At 44.9% G+C, this 27,803-nt stretch overlaps 1 protein-coding gene and 1 long non-coding RNA gene across 2 annotated transcripts in view; one reads left to right on the forward strand and one right to left on the reverse strand.

The window, feature by feature from the left end:
* Positions 1–2,310: 2,310 nt before the first annotated feature.
* Positions 2,311–27,803, reverse strand: part of MN1 (MN1 proto-oncogene, transcriptional regulator) — a 33,966-nt gene continuing 8,473 nt past the window's right edge. The window contains exon 2 of the mRNA XM_063144035.1: positions 2,311–4,439. Within this exon, the coding sequence (XP_063000105.1) occupies positions 4,255–4,439 (185 nt within the window). The 3' untranslated portion in view covers positions 2,311–4,254. The remainder of the gene's footprint in view (positions 4,440–27,803) is intronic.
* LOC134410720 (uncharacterized) lies at positions 10,202–15,280 on the forward strand. The gene is made up of 3 exons (XR_010026287.1): positions 10,202–10,319; positions 13,133–13,228; positions 14,911–15,280. It is a non-coding gene; the product is annotated as an uncharacterized LOC134410720 (long non-coding RNA).

Raw genomic sequence — 27,803 nt, forward strand, 5'->3', positions numbered from 1 at the left:
CGCAGAACTGTTGGTATTGAAACTAGAGCTTCTTTGGGATCAACTAGAGCAATTTTGCACAGCTGAGAGGTCTCAAAATGAATCTGGTCTAAAGGTGCCGGATTCACACGCCAGCATCAGAGGACCTGCGCAGCGAAGGCCACTCAATGTGGCACGCACGCACTTTCAGTTATTGCAACAGAACTAACGTGAGTAGTGTAAGAAGCAGGAGACGGACACCTGGGCTCACCCACCCAAAGCTAACAGTTTGCCTTGCTGAATTCAGTCATGTACTCAAAATGCGCAACTGCAAGAGATATGCTCAGAAACACGTGTGATCCCAACCCCAGTGGCGAAACCACAGAAGAGAAAAACCAACCACCGGGGTGCTGTTTTCGGTGCAAACCTCTTTCATGTGCAGGGAGCATGGCAGCTGGCAGCCCAAATAAGCAAACAGCAACGGCGTCGTGACTCTTGGAGGCCTACGGAAAGAAAAAGTTAAAATAATTGAAAAATACCTTCCTTGATTAGCAGAGAGGGGGGGCTCATTGGGAGGGAGGGCAAGCAGGAAGCATTTGGTCCCTGACAAGCGTAGTACGAAAGGGTGTTGACATGTCACAGCTGGGAGTGAGAAGCAGATTTCTCTGGGCCTTGAGGGACAGGGGGGAGTTGTCCCTGAATGACCCCTCAGCCCTTATGGGTAATGGGGCCCACATCTAATGCCTCTTCTCCTTCTCCCCTGCTCTAGGTTTTCTCTTGGCAAAACTACCCAACAAGTAGAAATGAGCAGATGAAAATATACCTTCCCAAACACTCCATATATTATCTATTGGGAAGGGGGGTTTAACCACAAATATCCAGCCAAAAATGTACAATAGCCACCATTAACATCATATTTATTGTTATTTAGTTGCTCAGTAAAACATATACAGATATATACAATATGCATGAATACAGAAGACTGCACTTTACATATTTAAAAAAGAAAATAACACTCACTTTTCATGAGCTTTTGTCACAGTCTTCCAACCAAGCATTGAGAAATGAATTTAAACAAAAGTCCCAGAAAGAGGGGGTGGGGGGGAGGGAGGGGAGGAAAGGGTAGATTACAGATTGCCCTCCACATTAATATCTTACATGTGCAATAACATTTGTCAGGCTGAGTTTCCTATGCAGTAGGGATTTTGCCAGGGTTCGGGGAAGGGATTTCTTTTCCAGGAATTAGATTCAATACATTAAACTAATAACACCCTTTTGTTTTAGAAATCTGTTTTTAAAGCTGCAATGGTAAGGGTGGGCGGGAGTGAACACAGACAAAATTTAAAGTTGGGAAACCCCTGAAATTATTGGGAGGCGGTGGTTGTCCTAGAATCTGTCTGAAATGGTTGGTCTGATGTTTCTGGCTTATTTTGGACTAAATTTTCTCCATCAGAGAAACAATTCTGCGGAGCCATTCTGGACTGTGCCCCAAAGTTTAGTCCTTCTGCTGAGGAGTGGTGAAATCTAGGAATTCAAAGAAAGGAGATGCTGCAACCGGCAAGGAATCAGACTGATGATAGAGGAAGTTCACTTAATTTGGATTATGTCTGTTGCAGCACAGCTAGAGAGCCTCTAGCCCTTCAGATGCCCTTGGATTGCACATCCCAACATCCCTGACTACTGATCATGAGGGGGGGGGAGAGTTCAAAGCCAACAACATCCAGAGGTTCCCAGAGGTTCTGCTTTCCCAAAGTAACACCCTGGCTGCGCAGCAGGGTGCAACAAGGGAAGCCCCAGATTCTCAAACACAGCCTAGAGAGGAGCATGAGGGATCATTTGTCATCTTTCCTTACCAAGCATGTGGACAAGCAACTAAACATCCTTTGTGAATCTGCTGTGAAGATTTCCCCCATGATTTCCAACCAAGTCAGCGGAAGGTCGACACGCAGTTTAGCGTTCTGAAGAAGCGTTGCTTACAAGGCTCAGGTTTGCAAACAGGAAACCGTCAGGAGGCAGTTTGCTGAGATTTTGTAATGACTTTTTTTTTTTCTTCTGTTTGCTGTATAATAGTTATTTCCCAGCAATTAAATATTTCAGAGGAAAATATTTTCCCCCATTTGCCTGAAGTTTTAATCTACTGGGTGTTCTTCAAAGTCCCCATTTCATTTATTGATTCATATCATATATTCATGTTCTTATTTTTATTCTCCTAACACTCTACTCGCATTGGTGTTCAGTGTTGATTTTTCAAGGAAGTGTAATTCTTAAAAAATAAAGGATTTATATATATATATATATATATATATATATATATATATATATATATATTTCCTTGATGGCAGATAGAAATGGATCCGGCAGTCTTTCCGGCCTAGCAGAAACTCATCTTTAGTCCTATTCTTCTGTTCCAAAGCAGCACTAGCTTGCAAGGAGGGGCAAAGTGGCTTCCCTTGTAGAGTGAGCAAATGTGTACGTGTGTGTGTGTGAGAGAGAGAGAGACTGACAGAGACACTGTCCTTGAAGCACATGGGTGGAAGCAGAAGGAACTGGAAAACAAGGAAATGTGGAGTATATATCAAGCACCCAAATCATTAAAGTGGTTTCATAAATCTCATTTGGCCTTTTAAACCTTTTTTTTTTTTTGGCATAGTGGTTTCTAAAGCCTCAGACCACAGAGGAGACTTTTCTAATTCTCTCTCTCTCTCTCTCTCTCTCTCTCTCTCACACACACACACACACACACACACACACACACTTGCTCACTCCCAAAAGCCAAGACTAGCAACTCTCATATTGCTGAGTGCTGTAATCAAACTGCTCAACAGTACCCGTGACTTTCAAAGGGGGTGGGAGGGAAGCAACACACTGGCAATCTCTTTTTATGATTTTCCATGGCAGTGATTTCCCTTTACAAACTGGGCCCCGTAGGCTGAAAGCCAAGGATCAGACGGCTTGCTTTAAACCTGCCCAAAGTCACTTGACTTCCAGCTGCCACCACCCAACGTCTCAAAAACCACTCTGCCCAATGAAACTAGTGCCTTCTGGCAGAGCTGCCTTCCTGTGAACGGAGCGCAGCACCTGCCCAGTTTCAGCAAGACGAATGAGCACCTGCCACAGGTGGAAGCACAACGCAAACCTATCCTGCCCTGCCCTGCCCAAACTTAGAGAATGCTGAACGCTCTCCTGCCCTCTGCTACTTCAGACCTGCTCCACATGATGCCAGAGTAGAACTTCTGTAGGACTTCTTTTAAGGGGGGGGGGAATCTGTTTCAGTTTAAAAAAACAAAAAACAATACAAGACCGTTAACAAAGCTATACTGGCCACAAAACCGGGAACAATATCAAGCTGAGACTTGACCCTGCCTCCCTTTCCTCCATCTCCCCCCTCCTCCCCATCCCCCCCCCCCCCGAGGTGGCCAGCATTGCCAGGAGAGGCGTGGGGAGGAGGGAAGGACACTCCACTATCAAATGGGTCTTTGGCGAGATGGAAGAATCGGAGCGTTTAGAGTGAAGCTGCCATTGAGATGTGGTTCTTTCCCCTGCTTTGGCGAGAGACTTCGCCTGCCCACCCTGCTGTTCAAGAAGAATAGGGGAGGAGGCTTTGTGATGGGGGGGGGGGGGGGAAACTGAGCAGCAGGAACAGGTGGTGGGGGAGGGAGAGAGGGAGGGGGAGAGCAGCTTGCGTTCTCCCCCCCCCCCCCGCAACCCTCCCCGCTTTCTCTCTCTGGAAAGACAAAGCATAGACTGAATCCTTGATTGAGCATTAACGGCTCGGCTTGCAGAGGATGGACGAAAGCAGCAGCTCGCTGTCGCTTGGTGGTTTTAGGGTAGCAATTTCACTTCAAGGGGGCATTTACTCCTGATGCTTTTCCTTGGGATTTCCATTTTAATCAGCATGGGACAAAAGGAGGGGGGGGGAAATGTGTAGAAAGTAAACCCATCTTGTCTTACGATGATATGCACAGAGATGGAAAAGGCCTCAACTAAGCAATGTATGCCAAAATCTGAGTTGCGGGTACCAATCTTTCGAGTAGGCGCATTTTACAGAACACGGGCCAACTGCAGAAGGGACAGCAGTAGTAACATACCTGGGTGGGAGATTTAAAAAACCAAATAAGGTGAGTTTATTTTAAATTAACCCTTTCCAGTCTCTATGCCGCTAAGCAGGTACCAACCTAGAAAAATAGTCCAACTAGCAGGAGCGGCCCTTTAAACATAAAAAGAAAAGAAAAAATAATTCCTTTTCCCCCTTCTTCTTCTCCTTTTTCTTCTTTTCCTTCTTCTTTTCCTTCTTCTTCAAGTGAGGGCAGCCACGAAAGTCCCAAATCTGTTGGAGATGTCCGAGTGCAGGGATCTCCATGTCGGCACCGCAGTCCGGCCCTTTGCCTCACCCATGTCATCTGTGCAGTGGACAGAAAGACACTGCAAGTGGCTGCCAGTCTGTGCCGTGGCTGAGGTCTTGCTCGGGGGGAGGTCGTGGGCTGCAAAGGGTGGACAGAGAGGTTACGATCAGCTCGACACAACAACGAAAAAGCAACAGCCGCAGAAAGAGCTCCATGCATGGTTATCCTATGGCAACCTCTGGGCTCATGACGAGGACCTTGGGTGGATGGATGTTATCCACAGAGGAAAAGAGCAGAAGAAAATATGCAGTAGGAACAAGGGGCAGCAGAAGAACAGGATGGGCATCACTCCACAGGAGTTGGCTTATTGGGCCCAAGATATGAATCATTTGATACCAAAGTGTTACAGAAGTCAATCGCAGAAATAAAATAATACGGAAGCTACATTTACACACCAAGGCTGTACTTAACCTTTTGTCCGTAAAAGCATGGGAATTTGCACCCCTTGCTCAGTATCTTTAATCTCTTTATTGAAGTAGCTACGCATTCTACAATAATACCAATATCTCGAGGCAGCAAACTCTGCAGGTTATACTGTGAAAAATGAATATTTCATGACCTGACGTTATGTAAGTGGCTGTGCTCCAGCAGCAGTCATGAATTGGGATGCTTTCTGGCCAAGACGAGTGGAAACATGGAGTTCTACCTTCCCTCCGCCCCACTCAACAGCCCAAACCACCCCCAACTTGGAAAGAAGCCCAAAGGCCAAACTAGGGCCAAATCTACACCAAGCAGGATATGACGCTTTGGAAACGTTTTGAAAACTGTATATGGAGTGTGTCCTGGGCCCCAACGGTTGTCCCTACTGTTATTACAAGTTTTAAAGCAGTAGTGTAGATCCTGCCTAGATGGCCCCTGAAGCACATGGATGCTACAGAGCAAAGCAGGGAATCGCACCCTAAGTCACGTTTGAGAGCAAATAGGTTCTGCCCCGCCTCCTTTTTTTCAACAGAAGTGAAATTCCACTTACTTTGCATCATTTATTCTGCAATTTTCACTATTTTGCATAATTCATTCTTGTTTTCTAGACTTGGGAGGGGGCTTTGCCCACGGGGAGTATTGTTCAGCCGCCACCCCAGGCAAAGCAAGACGTGGCCTGATGCAGATGGCCACTGCCAATCTGCATCTCTCCTGGGAAGATCTCGCTGAATCAGATACGTTGACATGATGTCATTGCATTCAGCATCCCCCCCCTCGCCACCCCACAACACATGCACATAGTAGCCAATTAAGAATTGCAGGGGTAGTGAAAAGCTGAACACAACAGTACCGTGCCATCCGTCTGCTTCAACAACATTCCCAGGAGAGAAAGGGACAGGATGTGTATGCTGACAGCCACGTGTTAGGTAACATCAAGGTTGGCCTTCTGCCTTTGACAATTTCCACAAAGATTGTCTACACACTTTCAGGCATGCAATTTCCAGACCTTAAGGGACAGACTTGATTTCTTTAAAAAAAAAAAAGCTAAGGTTGTCAAGGAACAGTGATTTGGTTTTGCTTCACCAGAATCATAGCATCGGGGCAGTTCCTGACCCTCAGGCTGGATTCACGCAACACGCTAAGCCACCATGGATTATTGTGTTGTCTGAACACAGCGCATTTTCCGCAGGGTGGGTTAACATGTTGTCTGAATGCAGTGCGTTTCCCGCAGGGTGGGTTAACATGTTGTCTGAATGCAGTGCGTTTCCCGCAGGGTGGCTTGTTAACCATGCAGCGTGATTTATTTACAGCAAGCCGCCTTGAGAACCCGTGGCTTGCGGCTGGGTTCTTCGGGGTGGTTAACGAGCCACACTGCACGGTTAACGTGCAACCCCACAGAAAACGTGCTGCGTTCTGGCAATATGATAACCCACCCTGCAGAAAAAGCACTGGCACGATTCAACAACAACCCATACTGTTACTTCTAAGGGAGACTTCAGAGATGCATGAGCACACCGAAGCAGCAGCAGCACAAGAGCTTTCTAAGTGGAGACTGTTTCAGTGACAAAATTAAGCAAGCAGGAGCGACTGTGCCATTATCTTTTCAAACAAGCTAACCTGCCTTGAGCCTCACCGCTGATATGGTAAGAAATCGACTCAAATCAACAGAATTATGTACAGCACTGGAAAGCACAGAGAGACGCCTTGCCCCCACGTGATCTGACAAAAGCTCTTTATTTTGTCCTTAGAAGACTAGGCCGAGCTCCCCAGATCTCAGGACTGTCTGTGTGCCAAAGCAGACGATGCCATCCAGGCTCAGATTTTAAGTGAATTCGTTTGGTGTGAACTCTAGCTCCGCAGCGTGAGTTTCCCAGAGAACTGCAGATCAAGAACTCGTGTCTCAGCGTCTACTCCAAACGGTAGGATGTACTGCTCATGTTTGTTTAAAATATTTACCTCCAATATTCTAACAGATCTAGGCCTGTCTCCTCCTTGACAGAGCAGGCTATATAAGCCAGGGTTCTAGAATCATTCACAGAATGTCCAGTTGGTAAGCAAAACGGTCCCAACAACTTCACCCAACTCCAGCACGACTTTACATTTTGCTATACAAGGTATGCCCTGTCCCGTAGGATGTGACTCTAGGTTTGCAGCAGACTCCAAGCTGGGCCCAACATAAACAGCCAGTTTCCCCCATTTTCACTGGGGCAAACACCCTGACAAGATTCCCATTGATTGTAGTGCTCGGGCCAAAGGCTTGGCATCCCAACATGCTCCTCCTTCCCCAGCCACAACGTACACCATTCACAAATAGAACAGGGATGGAGGGAAACTCAGCTGCTGTCATAAGAGTTTGGACACACCCATCTCCCCTTCCATTCCATCTATTTTAACGTGCTGAAGGGTTCTGTGGCAGCTGGTGAAGCAATGTGGCTGCAATTAGATGAGGAGCTCTGGTGTCACAGAACGTTTGTGAACATTTGGACCTGCACAGACAATGAAGATGTCTGAAAATGTGATTATTGTCATCAGTCCAACTTCTGTGGGAGAAATGGAAGGTCAACCTGGCTGGAGAAACCCCTCACATGCACCCTAGGGCCAGGGCAATGGGCAGGGAAGGTGGCTGAAAGGGGAACGGGGTGAAGTTCTGGGACAAGGGGCTTCGGGGTGAGATGAGAATCCTGCAGCTCCCCCCACCACAAATAGGATGGTTAGGCAGGGGGCTGGAAAGCAAAATTCTAAGGAAACAATAGGTGGTGATGCTATGGGTCAAAGGGCGGCAGATGGCAAAGGAGAACATAGGGCTGAGGGAAAAGTCTACAAGGAAGGAAGGAAGGAAGGAAGGAAGGAAGGAAGGAGATACTTTGGAAGGCTGGGGCCCATGGAGGGCAGCCCGGCCCATTTCTCCACAAGCTCCTGCACCTTGAAGAGCAGCACAGAAGGAAGCAGCCTGCCACCAGGCTGTCCTCCATCACTGCAGCACCAGGATGGATAAGCCAAGCAAAGAAGTTCTATCTTCTGGGCCCGCAGGGACCTCTGGCAGCAAAGGCCCAAGTGGTGGTGAGTTCACAAGTTAAAAGTGGCCAAGCAAATCAATGGAGCCCCAGAGGCAGGGGCACGGCTTCAGCTTTCTTGAGGGCAGCTCTGTCAGGAGACTAGTGGTGGTGGAGACTGGGCAATGCAGAGCCCGGCCCGGCCCAGGCTTTGCCTCGCCTCCCTCTGCAGGGCGGCTGCCCACAATAGCAGCCTCAGACCCTCTCCGCCTTTCTATTCCGAGAGCACCAGCACGCAAGGCAACACATCGCTCAGAAATACTGCCTGCCAGCGTAGAAGACATCTCGCACGTCACCACATGCAGGGAGTGTTGAATTATGAGGCTAACGACAGCCTCACCGAAGGCAACAGGAGATGCGGCAGGAAGGCCAGAAGCGCGTTCTCTCTAGCTAAGAATACAAGGCAAGCCATGCAGGAGAAACAGCAGCAGCACAGAGACAGGGCCGCACACACAACCAAGGGGCAATCGTCAGTCTGGTCAAGGTCTGGGGAGTCAGGGCCATCTGACACTGTCAATTTGATCTTGTGGAAGGCGAGGACTCTGGAACGGAGACTCGCCTCAAGGCTTGTCCCTTGCACCTCTTCAAAGGCTCTGACAAAGACCCAGCAGCCGCCCGCAGTCCTCGGCTGAGCCGGCGTCCCATCCGCCCAGCCCAGCGTGGGCCTGGCCGATGGCAGTCGGCCCCCAATGCCCAGCCGACCGTGAAGCTCCATGATTAAGGTTAAGGCTGAAGGCTCCAGCCCCATATTCCTGGCCGCCTCTCCCCGGCTACATCCGCCCATGTCCTTTCACGCCAGGGCCAAGCTCTCCCAAGTGGGAGTGGCTTCCAGGCCTGCATCTCGTTATTAAAATTATCCCCTTAGGACAAGATCTTTTTCACCAAGTCTCCTCCGTGACAGCTTGACATATTGGTCTGGACACCTAACTGTGCATCTGCGCACAGCGCAGAATGCTCTGCTGCAGAGGGCAGAACACCAACGCCGAGCTACACACGGGCTTTCACATTGACAGGGCCGTTTGCTTTTGCAACAGCGTTCGAAAACGGAACAGGCAGGATCACGTGTGAAAGGGGTCATGGCCGATGGCAGGCAAAATAGATAGGGCACATGATGTGCCCCTGCCGCTATCCTACACATCCCGATCCCAAAGGCCCAGGCTGTTTCTATAGCTTCTTCTGTGGAGGTGGGGACTTGGGAGCTCCTCTCTGTGTACCACACGAGAAAGTGCACTCCTCCGCGCAGAGGCTGTTAGCTGTACTTCCTGGACATTCAAACCCATCTCCATGTGGCATTTCTCCCTCTTGCAGATCAGCCTCCAGGTGAAGAAAAGTCCAGGGATGTTTCTAAAGGGACAGCTCCACCCATCATACAAGGCCCTTGTGCAGCTATTCTGTCTATAACAGATTGTTTTCTGCTAAGAAAAAGAAAAGACTGGAAACGCAGCAGGGAAAGACAGGAGGGCGACAACTCTAAGATTGACCCCCACACACCCGTAAAATTCTGTGAAATGCGGCAGGGCGATTGCACCATAGGAGCCCCGTCTGGAAGCACCCAAGACACTGGACGGAGATGCTTCTGCAGTTGTTGCTCAGATCGGCGCTCAGAGTCCACGCAGCTCCTAACGAAGCGTGCGATTTAAAATCTGCATTTGCAGCACACGCCCATGGGCTCAGCATGCCTGAAGCCCACAAAGAGAGCCACATCTGAAGTAGTTCCATGTCATGGAGTCACTTGGCTTGCCTAGGAGCTGGAAGTATTCCAAAGGCCAAGCAGAAGCACTTTTATAAGCAAGCCAGTCACTCTGGAAAAAAAATAATAATCCTCTTTTCTATAGAAAGCCAAAAAAGAAAAAGAAAAAAGGGGGGGCGCCTTTCGGTAGAAAAGTTGCCGTGCATGGCAGAGAGCCTTCCCCACTCGAGTCATTAAACTATTAGCCATCATTCACCACGGAGGCAGGGAAGCCTGAACAAGGCCTCTCCATTCCACCCACCCACCCCCCGCCCCCACAAAACACTTGCGTTGGGAAAGAAGTCCATTTATCCGTAATATTGTCTCTGTGCCCGGCCCGCCTGCATCAGCTCGTCAGCCCTGGCAAGCGTCTTCTAATCTTCAAAGGCTCTTCCTTCATGGACAGGATGATTAATTGAGGTGCCTGGGATTCTAAAGAGAGCTTGTATCAGGCCATGTTGCAAGGATGTTTGTTTTGCCTCTAGTGCTCAGAGAGCTGGCAAAGGGCTCGCGATCCTTGGCTTTTGCAAAGAAAACTAGATAGGAGCAGATAAGGGAACCTGCTGCAAACAGTGAAGCCTTTAGATTCTATTCCTACTCTAGTTCTTCCAGTTTGCATTTCTACCCGGAGTGGAAAGACGGCTTAAGGGCAGCGGCAGGGCAAGCCGTTAAGTCTCTCCCACAGGCACTGCCAGACGCTCTTGGTACAGGTGGAGGAAGGACTGGGACGCAGACTCACTAACCTTCGGCCCGGAGGTAACTGTTACGTGAGGTGTCGGTTGGGAGCAGAAAGATGACGGGCATGGTTTGAAGAGGAAGTGCCTGTATGAAGCTGGGTGGGTTGGTAGAAGCAGAAGGGTCCTCTGCATCTGTATTAGGGAAGACCACCCACAGCTCGCTTTGCCATTAAGGGAATTTAGGCAGCCACCTATCCTTGGAGCTGTGCTCTAGAGAGGAGAATTTGTGCAAAATTCGCAAGGGACGAAAAGGTGGCTGAAGAGCACAGGTGCCCAGGCCAGCCTTCTGCAATCTGGTGTCCCCCCTCCAGGCATTGATTTATTTTCGTATAGACCACTTCCCATTTTAAAAACCCCAAAGTGGTTCACAAGGGAATACAAAACAATATATCATCAATAAAAGCATAACAAGCATTTAGATATGATAATAGTTGGGGAAAGCCAAGGTAATACCACGGGCCAAATTAGACATGGTGTTTTATCAATGCTTTGACCATGCACAGCTGTTTTTTTTGTTTTTTTAATTTTTAAAAACAAATAGCCAGAAAGAGGTGGAGAGATGGGGGCTTTAACCTCTTGTCCCCACTGCAGTCCTGACTAGTATTCCATGGGAGGAAAGCTGTAAGGCCAGCACTTGGCTACATGGACTGCATGGGTGACTTGTCCAAAAGAGCCCCCCAGCAAAGATCCCACTCATTCACTCCAATCCAGGCCATTCAGCTACTCCCGTGGCAGAAACCAAAGTGGACTGTAATGCCCCGCAAATCTTTTCACCACCCAAAAATATTCAGCGTTGGTGAATCCAAACGGGCTCCAATTCTCGGTTTAAGATATATCACTTCAGGAGAGACTAAAAGAGAAACAAACCATGTTTAAATATCCAAACCACCTCAAATAAAATAAACGTCCTTGACATTAAGAAGCAATGCCTATCAAGGATGACTAAGGCCAGCAACTCCCATGCACTCAACTGCTTCCTGCCCCGGGTTCCACACCTATTGGAGATACCTACCTATCTACCTACCAACAACCAACCAACCACTAGCGCCATTATGTTAGCCACTGCTAAAAGAGCGTTCAAAAGAGGAACATTGTCCTAAACACACGATGCTCTGCCTTCATGCTGGATGCCTTTCTGCCCTAGCTGGAAAAGAAACACGCTGCTGAACAATGCCTGAGATAGGAATCTGACCACGACAACCTCCCAAAATGGAAGCATTTATCTCAGCAGCCTCTCAGCTCTATTGTGGCTTCTTTCAACTGAAAGGCGGAAATTCCCTGAAAAGCAATGTGGGGTCCAAGGGGCAAGGAACCAGCTTTCAAGTCAAACATAGAAAAAACTCCCTGCCCTCCACCGGCCCAATGCCAGCAGGGCAAGTAGCTGCTTTCATGGGTGGCTCCCATCATAAGCCAAAGGTGAAGCAAGCCAATCAGCTTGCCAACTGGACCTGCTCGAAGCTGAAAGAGATCAGAATGCTCAACTGGACATGTTAAAAGATGAACTCGCCTCAAGGGGTAGTGAGAAGGGAAACACTCCTTCACAGTTTTCCGTCTGCAATCTGCCAGTTGGAAGATACATACGAGATGAGCTCATGCTGACTTGAGAGGGCCGTGCGACACATCCTTGTAGCTTTAGGACGCTGGACCAGCATCTGCTCCTTGATTTCGTGCATCTCCTGCTATTTTCAGATGTTTGATATATCACAGTTTTTAGATCGATTTGTCTATAATTGTACTTTGTTGACATTAAAAATATAACTTTAACCTAACCTACCCAAAACACAGCAGGAACGTCTGAACTGAACTGCCTGGAGGGAATGTTTCCCTGAGATATTTCAGTCCCATGAACAAATGGTCAATTCTTGCAATGGAGGGATGTTACGAGTGGGCAAGGATCTGTATTGGGACCAGCGCTTTTAAATTCGTTTATAAACCATCATAGAATCATAGAATAGTAGAGTTGGAAGGGGCCTATAAGGCCATCGAGTCCAACACCCCCGCTCAGTGCAGGAATCCACCCTAAAGCATCCCTGACAGATACTCCTAATCTGGAATTAGGAGTCAGTGAGGTGGCCACATTTACTGATCACACTGAGTTATTTAGGGTGATTAAAACAAACAAAAATGTCAGTGAAGAGATCCAATGCATCTCTCCAAGCTGGGAGAACAAGCATCAAAATGACAATTGTGGTTTTGAGTGGTACATCGGGAAAGTGCTCAGCCTCTAAAAGTAGCTGTTGTTTTTTAAAGGGTTTTAGTTTTCTTACAAAAAGGCTATGTGGGTGGTTTGCTGCTTATCAGAGATGTCAGAGTATTCAACAGGTGTCCGTAACACTCATGCAACCAAATTCCAAATGGCGATTGTAGTAGCATTAGACTCACTGGCTTGGAGAATGCAACAAAATACTGCTACATAATGCTAGGGAAATGCAATCGAGCTACAGACAAGGCATTCCCTTGGAAGAGGATATATGTATCCCCTCTACTGTGAATTTCCTGCACAAAAAGCCTCTGGAAAAGCCATAAGAAGCAAATCAAGATGGATGGCCCAAAGTGAGGCCTTGCACTGTCCCATGGAACCCAAAGCCACACGGCCCCGTATAGCAAGCTTTACAGTTTCTGAGACAGCAAGCCTGGAAAAGTTAAAAACATATTAAATGAAAGGGTTGCTCCCATCTTTATTCTCCTCTCCAAAACTGCTATTTAATAAGAAAGGCAGGCCACTACTACTGTTGACCATTTATTTGGTATTCTGCATTTTCAAGGTGTCTTATGAACTTTGCTGTCACATCAACTCTTTGAGTAAGGTAGTTATTATTCCTATTTTTATAGACTGCAATTTAAGCTTGGAAGAGGATCTGGACTTGAACCCGGGCCTCCCCAACTAAATCCTTCTAAATGAGCTGCACAAAAAGGGAGCCTATCCAAGTAAGAATTATTCATGTTTCTTGGGTAGTGGTGTAAGAGAAACCTTTCCAGATAAATAGAGCCACACTACTACCTAGATGGGCATCTCCCTGGGTGATCCAACGGCCTGTGGAAAGACAAGTAGGCTTTGGTCCAGTTAAGCGATTCCACAAAGCTAGGGAATGCAGTGCAAGTCAAGGTCCACCATTTACATATGGTATGTTCAGCAGCAGCTCACCCTTTGTCGAGCAGCGGCATTGGGAAGAGTTAACTTGCTCCAGAAGAGAGCTCTGATTTCTGCAGTATCAAAGGCTGAGACTGAACCTCTGACATTTCCACTCTGTCTCTCATTGGCACACACAAGTTGCCCAAGGCCGGGCGTACAGGCCGGGCAGGCAGGCGGGAGGAGGAGGCAACCGTGGCTCAGTTTCCTCCAATCGCTCCCATTCAACAACAATATCGGTGGCTGGCCGGCCGGCCAACTGGCTGAGGTCTATCTGTTAAGCACAAAGCTTGCAGCTAGAAGTCCCTATTTAATTAATCCTGAAAGGTCTCATCTTGCCCTTGCCCCTCCTAGGGGAGGAAGACATTGGGCTTTTCATGGGGAGAGCGTCTCGCTCAGAAAGGTTACATGGATTCGAGAGGCTATTGGGTGGCATAGAAAGTGACCACCAACCAGTCAACGCTGTTTGCAATTGAGGGCTGTTTGCAATTTAATTCCACTTAAATCTGTGCAGTCATGTTATGATGCAGCAGCCTTAGAAAAATATGCAGATATGGTATTATCTTCAACCACCTTCGGCAATGTTTAAACAGCCACGCCGTTACCAGTCTTCTGAACGGGGGGGGGGCGGGGGGAAGGGGGTTTTCTGTCAGGGACTGGAGATTGCACCGCAGGTCAAACTTGTTTGCTTTTGCATAAATTACACAGCAGCCTTCCATTCTTGCTGCTCCTCCTGACCAGTAAATGAATCGATTTACTCTGGCCCCAAAGCACAGGCATCTCTCCCAATTGCAAGAGGGCAATTAAAATATCTCAGCAGTTAAGATGATATCTCTGCAAAATCACAACTATGCCCTGTGCCTAAACGTTTCACCCCTTCCCAGAAATTCACTCACTCACTGTTGCCTGCAAAGTCCTTGTACTCTCTGCAGAGATGGCTGCCAAAAATAGCTAAGATCGATGTCTTACACCAGGGGGGGGAAGTCAGCAGTGGGGGCTCAAAGCTTTGGGGGGGTGTCACTAAGGATGTCAGAGACATGAAAAGTCCAAGCATGCAACAACGACCCTAAAAATACCAAGAGATCACTGTGCAAGAGGAATGGCCTCTTTTGAGAGTTACCAGTTGCCTGATAGGGAAGAAACAGGGTAAGCCACTGAATGCCCCAGGGGGCTGAACGGGGAACCACATTCACAAATTAGCTAAACAATGTGGAGAAGAATCTGAAGAGTGAAGTAGCAAGGTTTGTGCGATAGCAAATTCATTGAGATAGTTAAAAGTAAACTGTAAAGAGCTTAGGTCTGAGAGAATGGATACGTTTATCTGGTGTGATGGCATGGGAGGCTGCAACCTTGATGAAGCTAAGCCTGGTCAGTTTCTGAAAGGGTGACTACCTGGGAACCCCATGTACATTTGATTCCTGCATTGAGCAGGGGATTGGACTCGATCAATTCTGTGATTCTGTACTGTCTTTCTATACAGTCACGAAGCAGAACAGTGTCTGTGAGGAATCGTCATGTGCCAACATGCTTGCACTTCGTGGAAGTTCTGTAGAAGTTCCAACATGATGGCACCAACGTTGGGCTAGGCTGCTCCTAAAGGAAGGACATCCCATGACATGTCAATGTCACCTGGAAACAGAAACCTGCTCTAGGCTCTATGGGGCTGAGAGCCAGGATTCATGCCACCCAGGAAGTTTCAGGAACAGTTGTAGCACAGCATAGAGCTGAGAAACATCCCACTGCAAGCTTGCAAACCCATCGCTTGGGCGTGCCTCAAGTGGCTCTTTGGATCACAGCCACAGTATATACACTTTTCTTTCAGCTCATTGACCAGGATACCTTGCGTAACAAGCCAGCAGTATGGACAAGAGGAGAATTAAACACTGTCAGCTAGTACTGTGTTGGTTAGATATTTTAGCTATCTAGTTATGCAATAAATAAATTCAATGGAACAGCTATGGGATGGAGATATATGAAATAATTTTAAAGCCATTATTCAAAGGTAAAATAGGCAAAACATGCAGAAATAAAAAAAATTCCTGCATTCTTTATTATCATTTGCATATGCAAAAGGGACTTTTTGTTAGGTTGTCTGGTTTAAAAAAAAGAGCAGCTACCAACTGAGAAACAAGTCATTACTTGGTATAGAAAAATGCATTTTGCTAGTTAGAAGACAACTTAAGGATGTTCTTCCAACACGACAAAGTTATTAAGTTGGAAAAGTGCGGTTTCTAGGCTAGTGTACATTAAATAGCACTCACTACTGAGTGTGAAGTCTATGTCAGGATAATCTACATTAAATTACAAAAAGAGGGGGAAATTCAAACAATTTGGAATAACGTTCTCGAACTCTATGTGTAACAAAAGACAGGAGCCAACAATGATTGGAAGATATCACACCACACAAACCGATGAACAACTGCCTCACTTTTCCTTCACTTTTCCTTCCTCTATCCCATTCCCTCCCTCTCCCCCACTCCATATCTCTTTTCCCATTTCCTCACTTTGCTATAAGAATCAAACCGCATAGAATTGGGAGGGGAAGCAGGCAAAAAATTATAGTTAAACTTGTAAAAAAAAAATCAGAAATGCACTTTTAACAACAAAAGATACTGAGGGAAGCATTGGTTTATTAATTTATATCCCTGCCTTTCCAGGGTGCTGCCGCTATTCTGAATGTTTGGGTAACTTTTGTTCATTAATGGCTCTACTTTTGCTGTCTGGGCAACTTCTCCACTTGAGCATAGTATGCATAAACTATTGCCCATTAAAGGCATCTAAGCTTAACGACAAGGCTTTCGGCTCTACCGTGCATATATTTCAAGTTGCTGGAAACTGAACTTAATTTTTTCAAAAACGAACAAAATGTGTCCCCAGCTGCATTTGAGGGCAGAATGGAGAACTCACATAACACAAGACAATAGAAACACATTTCGGTAGCTGTTTAAGAAACCATCAGGTTGCTTTTGTTCTCTTTTTAATATTGTACCTAAGTTAAATATAGATTCCAGATTAATGACATGGAGCTGTAAGTGGTAAACTGTGTGAAAGCTAGTAATGTCTTTTCCTGTAAATGGGAGCACAGAAAAAAAATCTGTTTGAAGCAGAAAGGTTTCATCCGTTCTATTTCCACTATGCAGGACTGGGGGTTATTTTTTAATGAAAATCCTTAGAGACGTTAAAAATAAAGTTGGATTCCTCAGTACCAGTGGTGCTTGAGTCCTGTCCATTTGTAGAAGCAGGATATTTTAAGTTAAACCTGCTTCCTTGTCTTACAAACACCAACGTCCATGGAAGAACGGCCATTACTCATAGTAGGGAACTGCTCCTTCCAAGCTTAAAGAAAAGCTGTCAAAGGGAAGAGATTGCCTTCATTTTCACACAGGCCAGCTAATGACCCAAGACTGCATGAAGCCAGAGTCAACAGCATTGGCACATCATGCTGAAGGACCAGAAAATACTAGCATCCAGACTTAGGAGTGAGAGCATCCATGCACACCCACTGCTAGAGTTTCCATAATCAGCAGTATACCTGACTGCTTTAGATCTCAGAATACCCACCACTTCCCAGACTAGTCTTAAGCAAGTCAATGTCCTGTGGTGGACTCAAGTTCTGTACCTGGAACATGAGACCCTCTTGCAATGAATAGATGGGTGCCATGCGTCAAGATGGTAAAACACTCTTGCACAATGAAGCCTATATAAAAGAGCTTTGGCTAATGAGCGATATAGAAAGGCAATTAAATAAATACATAAATAAATCAATTTAGCCACCATCAGCATCATGAAGTTGACACACTGATATTTTGGGCTGAGCCAGCTTGTAAAAATAGTGTGCTCATTTATTTATTTATTTATTTTATTACATTTATATACCGCCCCATAGTCGAAGCTCTCTGGGCAGTTTACATATATTGCACTATTGTTATAAAATCCTTCAGAGATTAGGTTTTTTTTTTCTTTTTTGCCTAGGGAATGTGACAGATCAAAAGCCATCCCAGGCTCAAGCAAGTCTCACAGCAAAATGGTCAGTCTCCTTGGAATTTCTGGCTGGTGTGACGGGATTTGCAGATAAGGCATTATCTGGACTTAAAAGCTCTAGACTGTTGGTTAATTTGTTCATTCACAACAGCAAATTCAAAGAGCAGATTTTAAAGTAGGTGTGAAGCGGACATGCCCCCTGCAAAGTGGGCCTGGTGTTTGTAGCATTCTTACCGAACCATCAACAAATGGATCTCACCTCAAATCAGCAAATAACTTAAAGCCTGCCACTCTCAAACTAACCTAGCAATACAGTTCTCAAACTTGCCAAGTACAGATATTCTCAGCTGTTCAGCAACATTTTGCAGACCACCAGTGGTCCATGGGTCATAGTTTGAGAACCGCTGATCTATACTATGCAGTCAAGAAAGTGTTATCTTTAGTATACACCTACAAAATCTCTCCTACATCGAAATAGCCATGTGTATTTTAATCCTTTATTTTTTGAAGCAAGACTCTGAAATTGACGATCTTGAAATTGACTGTTGTTTTTATACTGTTGTTTTTATGTTTTTGATGGTTTTTAATTTTGTATACTTTCTTAATGTTTACTGTTTTTAACTTTTGTAAACCGCCCAGAGAGCTTCAGCTATGGGGCGGTTTATAAATGTAATAAATAAATAAATAAATAAATTGGTTGATATTTACAACAGTCTGGTGTTGTAAATATCCACCAAAGACCTGGCACAGACAAGTGCTTTAGGGTTGACCAAATGAAGGGCTCTTCCCGAAAATAAGCTTGGCAGGGAGAGGGCATAAAACAGCCACCTCACTGGCGACCTTTTCTATTATTTCTCACACAAGCAACTACTGCCAAGGATATTGTCATTGACCATGTGCCACTTTGTACCCACTGCCCAAATGCAATTGGAACTGGTAAGAATACAACTTGCAAGCAAATCTGACTAAGATACTCAGTAAAGTGACATCCTCATTAAGAAAATGAGAATCCTTTTTTTTTTTGTCTCAAAAAAACAAAGATCATGAAGAAATTTGGAGTTCCTGCACAGTTGCACCTGCTCCATGATATTCCACTTTTTCAACAAATGCTGCAGGAAACTGGGGTGTGGGGTTGGAATAAGGAGACAGCAGCATTTTGCTGGATGGAATCATAGAATCATAGAATAGCAGAGTTGGAAGGGGCCTACAAGGCCATCGAGTCCAACCCCCTGCTCAATGCAGGAATCCACCCTAAAGCATCCCTGACAGATGCTTGTCCAGCTGCCTCTTGAAGGCCTCTAGGGTGGGAGAGCCCACAACCTCCCTAGGTAACTGATTCCATTGTCGCACTGCTCTAACAGTCAGGAAGCTTTTCCTGATGTCCAGCTGGAATCTGGCTTCCTTTAACTTGAGTCCATTATTCCGTGTCCTGCACTCTGGGAGGATCGAGAAGAGATCCAGGCCCTCCTCTGTGTGACAACCTTTTAAGTATTTGAAGAGTGCTATCCTGTCTCCCCTCAATCTTCTCTTCTCCAGGCTAAGCATGCCCGGTTCCTTCAGTCTCTCTTCATAGGGCTTTGTCTCCAGACCCCTGATCATCCTGGTTGCCCTCCTCTGAACACGCTCCATAATTTTGTTTGTGGGGGAATAATTAGGGTATGTATGTATGTATGTATGTATGTATTTAGGAAGGTGCTACTAATTCATAGACCCTTGTTCTGGCAAAGGACATTTGTGGTTGCTTGATACAGCTCTGTAATACAATCCAAGTTATTACAAACATTTGGTAAATAAACCCCTGATAGCAGAAGAATCATACAAAGCACACCTAAGGAATTGTGAGGTTTTCCTAGTCAATCCATTTACTCAAATGATCTAAATGCCCTTCTCAAGGAAACACATTTGTTTGGGGGATGTCACATTTTCCCAGGGCTCCGACGGCTATAGAATTGCTGCAAGGATAATGCAGCTCTCCCTCAACATACAGAGCTGCCATGTACAGAGTCCAATCACCAGTCCGTTTATCCCAGGACCCTTTACTCTAGCTGACAGTCTCAGGCAAAAGGGGGGGGGGGTGTCCTTCGCAGCTCTGCTGACCCCAAGATACTTCTAAGTGAAGATGATGGTGACTGAACCGGGCAGCTTGTGCAATGCAAAGCGTGGCGCACACCACTGAGCTTTGACCTTTCTCTATCTAGTGGGCCCCTTGCAATCTGGAGTGTTATAGTGGGTTGTGCACATGTCGCAGGCCCTTCCCTGTTCAGGCCTTTGGCATCAATAACAGCGAGCAAGATGACATCACGCCATCCCCAGTGCGCTCACTATTTCCCCCACAATGTCAGTTTTTAATAGATCCCGTTAATGTCTTAGGAAGGTCCCTCCTTCACTAAAGAACTAGAGTGGGCATCCATCGCTATCTTTTTATTTAGAAAATGGTTACATCTCTCATCACACCCCTCCCAGCACACACACACATGTGGAAATAAATGCCTGAGACCAATTTGCTTTATAAAGATTTGATACACACACATACTCAGAGTCCTGGTATTTCAGGAGCCTGGGTAAAATTAGAAGAAATCTTTCAGGGGAGACTGATGAGAGAAAAAGGAGGCCCTCTCAAGCGGGGCATGCCTGCAGCTTCACTAAACCTCACCCTACTCTGGCATGCCTTCTCAGCTGGGCTTACTAAACCCCAAGCCACAACCATGATGTCAATGTAGCTTCCTTCTTGGAGAAGGAGTACAAGTTCCCACATGCACCTGCCTATAAGCTAAGGTTATCTTCCGAGGCCCTGCTCTGCACGCCTCCACTTTCAGAGGTCAGGTGGGTGGCAGATGGAGTAAGGGCTTTCTCGGTAGTTATGTCCCATGCGTGAATGCTCTCTTCAGAGGCTTTTTGGTGCTGAGTGCTTCTGGCACCAGATGAAGACTTTTTTATTTACCCAAGCTTTTTAATTGCATTAGTTTCTATCTTGCTGCCTTGCTCTGGCATTGTGTTATTTCATTGTATCTACGGTATTTTGATTAATGTGTGCGTGTGTGTTTGTTTATGAGAGAGAGAGAGAGGGGGGGGGGGGACAAGTTAGTTGTTTTTTTAATACCAGTGGTAAGCTTCCCTGGAAGCTGTCAAACTGAATAGTGGAGTATTAAATATTTTAAAGAAATACTGCTCTCCCCTCAATCTATCATCTGGAGTTGGGCTATGATGGTACCACCGTTATACGAAGCTAGCGTAAGTCTAGCTCCTCAAGTAAATCCTAGCCATTGTTTTTAAGAGTGTGGATAGCCTCCACCATGAACAAAGACTGGTTGTGATCCTACAGGAGGTCAGAGGCCCAAATAGTTAAATAGCAGAAACATGTGGCAGAACAAAATGCAGGGAAAGTCCTAGTAAAAACTGAGCAACGACAACAACACACACACACTGCTTATTTCATTCTTTCTCTCTCTCTCTCTCTCTCTCACACACACACACACCCCACTTCCCTCCAAGCAGAGGCTGGATTTCTTCCACAGGATAGAGCCACCTCATGCTTTGCCTTCTGTCCCACAGAGAACAAAATCACAGCCTGGAAATGGATGAGCCTCCACTGCTAAATGTAATGCCACAAAACCAGAGTCCTGATCATTTCATACGTTGCATTTGGCTGAAATTCATTGTATGCTGTACTTGGAAATAGTTGATTTCTCTAAAACATCTCCATCACCCAAAAACTGAAACCAGGATTACAGCATCTCCCACAGCTTTTAAAAATCAATGCAGATGTTGCCCAGGTTTTGTTTAGCTATCTTTTTTGCAATGTACCATTTATTTAAAAGATGTATGCTCCATCTCTTCATAAAATGTCCCAGGAGTCTTACAAAAATAGAAAAGCAAAATAGATCAATCTGCAGCAGTGGGGGGTGGGGGGGGAGGGGAAGGAGTCTGAATAAAAGAGCAGCAATTGTCTTAAAACACTGAGTTAAAAGCTCAAGTGAATAAAAATACTTCTATCTATCACTAGCAGAAAGACCTACACACAGGCTACAGGTTTAGTACAGAGGTAGGGAGGGCATTCATTAATTTTTGTAAACCGCCCGGAGAGCTTCAGCTATTGGGCGGTATAGACATGCAATAAATAAATAAATAAGACTAGGATGCCACTACAGAATAGCCAGTTGATAGGCTGGGGAACAGACCAAACATTAGCACACAAGTAAATTCTCTATCAGCAGACAGAAGTCTCACACAACGTAGTACCTACTGCATCAGACAGGTAGCCATCTTCTACCAAGCTCTTGCTTACACTCCTAGAACTACTGGACAACACCACCTTGGGCACTTCCAGACGGAAGGTCTCTAGGGTGCTTCCATTTATGCCTCATTCATGCCTCATTCACAGAGTTTTACACGGGAGGTCTGGGAAAGTACAGACCACAACGACTTCCACTCAAAAACCTCCCATGTTTTCCCCACTGCTGCTTCTGCCTTCTTTCTTACAGCAGAAAATCTGCTAAGGAGAAAGAGATGGAATCACTGCACACGGCTTTCTAACCAGTCGCATTTCCAGGCAGAAGGCTTTCTGTAGCTATATCATGACTTTCTCCTTTTTCGGCAGTAAGAGAAAAGAGAGACACGGGAGAGCTACAAGAGGAAGACGAAGACGTCTGGACCCCTTGTAAAATTCCGTGAATCAGGCATAGCAATGGCACAATAAATGCTTCGTCTGGAAGCACTCTTCCATTTTAAGGCCCTTCTAGGGTTAAGGCCAGCTGCCATACTGTCCAAACAGGCAAACAGAAACATATAATTGCATGGCCACCATATCCCCAATTATTTCCCCAGCCTCTTGGAGCTCTGCCAGCTTGCAATCAAAAATATTTGAGTCGTTTACAAAAACTGATTTCAAAGTAACTATCCGACAAGACAGGATGTGGGTAAATTATTTAGATTTAGCAAAAATCCATCCTATGCACACCAACTTCAACTGAGATTCTTCCAGCAGAAGACACCTGCAGATCACCTCCCAAGCCTACTTTATCAGGCATAAGACTAACACACAATCCTATACACGTCTATTCAAAAGTAAGTCCAACGGACTTCAATAGAGTTTGGTCCCATGTAAAGGCTGAAAGGGGGGGGGGCAATCTAGAAAAGTTCATTTCCTAAAATGTTTAAAACCTACTGCCACCAACTCATAATGCAGCCTAATGTGAAATTAATCAAACATAAGAACATAAAAAGTGCCCTGCTGGATCAGACCAAGGATCCATCTAGTCCAGCACTCTGTTCACATAGCGGCCAACCAGCCATCGGCCAGGGATGAACAAGCAGGAAATGGTGCAACATGGAGCAAATTGTATATTTGTTCTGAAGCTGGCTGTAAACTGAAACAAAAGAAGCTCAGGATTTCAGAACAGCTATGACCAAACTTGGGAGGTTGAGCAAAATACCATTCTTGCTGGCACAAGCCTGTATTGTCACACCCTGCATCGAATATCAGAACGTCTCATATTTCCAGAAATTCCAGAGTTTGGAAAAGTTATCGCATGAGTGGTGCGCTGAGATAGTTCAATGGCTGCGGCAGTAATCCAAAAGAACAGTCAGACAGAGTACATCTATAAGGAAGTGCTCGTAATGGATTTGGTTTTCTTTCATTGATCAAACATGAGGCCAGCATTCAAGAATCTGCAACCAGCAGTAATTAGATTCCCTCTCTCACTCTCCTGAAGTGCAAAGCCATCCAGCTCTGAGCATTTTCAAAGCCATTCTCTGGATTGCCATCTGGTTTATATTTTTGTGGTTGCTTAAAAAAATTAATACAAGTTAGGACCTTGCTTGTTAAATGCAAAACTAGCTAGATAGAAACACCCTAACCCACTCTCCCTCATCACAGCAGCCAAACAGAAATCTTCACTAAGGAACAATCAGATGGAACGGTTAATGCAAATCAGAGCTGCAACATTCATATTCCTGTTACCCATCTGCATCACACACTTTTAATAGAGAGCACCACTAATACAACAGTGTGTTAGCAAGGATCAAGCAGGCAAAGAATTGCTGGTGTCCGAAATAAAAGGAGGGGAATATCGCTGATGGAGAGCTTGAGTTTTGCCTTACAGCTTCTCCAAAAAGAAGTGACATAGTCCATTTGGATCCAGTCGGGCTCTCCTGGGGAGCACTTCTGCAGCTACCATCTTGGGTTCAAAGAATTGTACTGTCAGTTCCATGTTTCCTTCCTGCTTTTGAAACGTATGGCCTAGTGGTGATACACGTTCCTCTTTTGGCAAGGGGTGGGGGGGATGGAGGAGAAAGCTGGGGTGACTCCCCCAAAATATGAGAGGAAATGGTCATCCAAGAAAAGGAACGTGTTTATGAAGCAAGATAAGGCACAGAGTTCCCTGCCGCCCTTCCCACAGCAGCAGACTTGAGCACAATCTGAAACTGTCAAACTTAGAGACACTCCAGACTGACGCCCTGCATGGTGCAAACACACAATACTGATCGTGGAGATTGCTCCAGAGACAATGATTGCTCCTGTTCTCTCTCTGGTTGGGGTGCTCTTGCAGCCTGTTCACTCCACCTTGCCACCACCAATTGCAACTAGTTGGGGTTTAGTGGTTGGGTGATTGCTGGGAATATGTTGGCCTGCTCAGGGTCTAACTTGGATCGCAATCCTATCTTGAGCCCCATCAATTAAAAAATAATTAAATAGCGCAAGGAACTCAATACAGGGGCCATTGTCAGGGGACTCCAAAATGAACTCAAGGACCCAATCTTCTGCCTTGAAAAGCTGAACCCTGGATGTAGCTGTGGGTGTGAATGGTGCCATGAAATAAATAGAAGGCTTTCACCGGGCTGCGCATCGCATGTAAAGTAGCGAAGAAACATTCAATGCCAGCTGGTCAAGAGGCCCTACATAGCAAGTGGCCCTTTCCCATGCTATCGAGGAGCAGTCTGTTCTCTCCCCCACCCCAGCATGAAAATTGCAGGGGTTGGGGACAGAAGGAAGAGAGAGGATGCCAGAACCCCAGGCACTCCAACATTTAATTCAGTTCCCGTCTACACATGCTAATGATTCACGTTCCTTTCAATATATTCACATCAGGGAATGGGCTGCAAACGAAAAACTGAAACATGTTTTAAAGCTACATGGCAGCAAGTCCTACCAAACTCAAGCTATATATTTCTTCTTCTTAGGTTTCTTTTTTTTTCCCCTTGCTTTGTTGAGGAAATAGAAAACTGGAGATACCCAGATGAATTTTTTAAAGGTTGGTTTTCTACCCTAAGACGTTTTCCTTTGGTCTCAGCAAATAGAAAATGATCCTGCGTAAGAATTGCTTCAAATTTCTAAATATGCTTTACCAGTGGCTGAAAACGGGTCAAATCCCCATTCCCTTTAAAACAAAGAAACAAGCAAAGAAGAAAGCAAACAGATTTTACACCAGCTATTTTCTCAGGCACCGACACACAAACACAGGCGCTGAGAAGTAAAGTTGTGGCTATGCTTTTCCCTCTGCAGCTCTTAGCAGCTCAGGGAAGGAAAGCCGACTAGCAAATCGGTACAATGGAAAGGGTTTTTAATACCTTCCCCGTGCACCATGGTCCAAATCCGAACTGGGGTGGTGGAGCTGTTGCAGGCTTTTTGAAAAAGATGGTGCCGTTGGGATACCTCATCATGGACTTCCTGTGACACATGCAGTTGCACCCTGCACCAGGTAGCCTGTAAGGGGGTGTTGCGGGGAGAAAGGGTCATCAGCTAATGTGTAAAGAATGCCATGTCTCCTATGAACACTGTATAGATAGCAGAAGAGACGCATCCTCAATTAAACGGATGTTATGATGTTTTTATCAGACTCTGATACTCTGTTTAGCATCACTGATTTAAAAAAACACCACTCTGTTGTTATCCAGAGCCTCGAGGTTTGTTACTTTTGCATAGAACCTCAAAATCAAACACTCAAACAGAATTATGCATTTTTCTATACTGAAATAGAAAAAAATATCTTTTTTTTAATGAGCCACAGTATCAGACAACATCCGGTACTCTGCTTTTTAAGACATGCTTTTAGAAAGCACCAGCAAAAAATCTATGATTTTTAGAATTAAATGTGTCCAAGGCACAACATTTACATAGAATAACCAATAAGCAAAATGTTTTATGAGTTTATTAAACATTGATTATGCTAATGCCTTCAACCAATTAAATCTGGACTCATAAGCACACTTACTAAAAAGTAAGTTCCATTGAAAACAATGGGACATTTCCTAATAAGTATATTTAGGATTTCGGTCACAGTGTTCTTTCATCAAACTGCTATCTTCCTTTAACCAGCTAATACATTAAGGTGCAAACCTGTACACATTCACCTGGTTTTAAGCCCCACTGAACACAGTTGCAGTTACTTCTGAGTGAAGATGCATAGAATTACACTGTAAATAACTAGTTAAATGTTAGACTCTCTAAATAAAAATAGTATTTGATGCCATTTAAGAAGGTAACCATTTATTCAACTCATTGAAACAAATAATATTCCCCCACCCCAACCAAATTGTAATAAAATTATCAGAATCAAGGTCAGTTTTGTACTATAGCCTTTAGCACTGAATACCACCAATTGCACCAATACATAATGCTCATAGTTAGTCTATCACGCATGTATTTAAAATCGATAAAATCTGCAGATTAATCCAATTAATACTTCTATGCCTAAACACAGCTGAGAGAACCCTCCCTGAAAATTCTCTTGAGCATTATAGCCAGCTGCAAACAGGTTTAAAAGGTCCCTGAATCGGCAGAACTCCCTAAAAGCTTTAAAACCCACGTTTTATACTAGGATCAACATTAAGTGGGTGTGTCTCAGAAACAAACCCTTTTCATTCGGTTATTTAAGAATAAAAATGGAAAACAACCATCCTTCTAAGCCTCAAAGTCTTAGCATTAACTTATGCAGCCTCCCACCCCCTGTCCCACAACATCCAACTGGCACCTCCATCCTAAATACGTATTGTAAATTCAATTGAGGACCATGAGACTTCGTTCCATTGGTTCCACATAAAAAAACCTAAACATCACTTTTATCATTTCAAAGCAGAGAAGCAAAAGATTAGAGGCTTTGGGCTATTTTTATTTTATTATATATATTTTTGCAATGCAGCATCATCTAAGTTGTTCCCTTTGAAGCATTAAGAAAGTCAGCTAGTTAAAATTAATGGATTATCCTCCTAGCTGGTAACTTCATACAGCCTAAGATTTAAGAGGGATCTGACAATCTCCAACACATAATCTCTAACTGTACATCAAGCTGAACGGAATTTGACTGGTACATTTCAGCAAAGAGGGACGGAAATACATTGTCGGGGGAAATGGGCCAGTAGATGATTGTCCAAGGTGCCTGATTTCAGCTGTCCCTATTGCGCCCAAACTGGATATTCCAAAAGGCATGTTTTTCCACATGCGCACGCCACTAAAAAATAAATGCAAGGCTCTCCAGCCATTTTTAACACAAAACTGTAGGCCAGATTATACGATAATGCTTAGAACTTCATTACTCACTATGATTTCTGATATCACATCCCACTTCTGAAGTGCCTATGTCCAAATTAATGCTGAATTTAAAACACAGACTATAAATAGGTTATCGAGTCAGCTTCCAAGTGCATTGCTAATCAAAGATGAATCTTTTAGGAGTATCAGTGAAGAGGGGCTGTTGTTGTTTTTAACCATTCTTCCTGTTTTAAGCAAGAATTATATATGTATGTGGGCATATATATGTGTGAAAGTCTATGTATATGCAGACACACATACATATGTCACACAGTTCCAAAGATTCCTTCAGGCTGCAATCCTATACTTACTTTCCAGGGAATATTCAATTCAATGGGTCTTACATCTGAGTAGGATTGTACTATTAATGGACAAAAATAATTATGCCATATTAATACAATGCATGTTCCTGGTCACAGAAACCAACTATAGAGGATTACACATTCCACAGCTGACACAAATTTAAACTCTTAGGCAAACAATATATTCCTGTTCTAAAATGAGACACAGGTCCTACTCCCAGCAAATGGGATAAAGCACAGCTAGCCCTCCCCTATATATACTCAAGTGCAATGTGCGGAAACTACAATGGGAGCGCATGTCAAAGTGATGCTCATTTTATGCGTTCCTATATAATTATAATAGATATTTGATAATGTGTGTGAAATATACATAATAATTACTTAAACACACACCTAGAGAAGCACTAAATTGTTGTATATACTGAAATCCTATACATGCCTATTAATAGTAGTAGCCTCCACAATAGTCCAAAGGCCATCCTGTAATCCATTATCTGCTCTTCATGCAAGACGTGTCTGATTGTAATATTCTTTTGTTTCAAGCCTTATGAAATTGGGTAAGAA

This window comes from Elgaria multicarinata, chromosome 18 (assembly GCF_023053635.1).
Source record: "Elgaria multicarinata webbii isolate HBS135686 ecotype San Diego chromosome 18, rElgMul1.1.pri, whole genome shotgun sequence".
Taxonomy (NCBI): domain Eukaryota; kingdom Metazoa; phylum Chordata; class Lepidosauria; order Squamata; family Anguidae; genus Elgaria; species Elgaria multicarinata.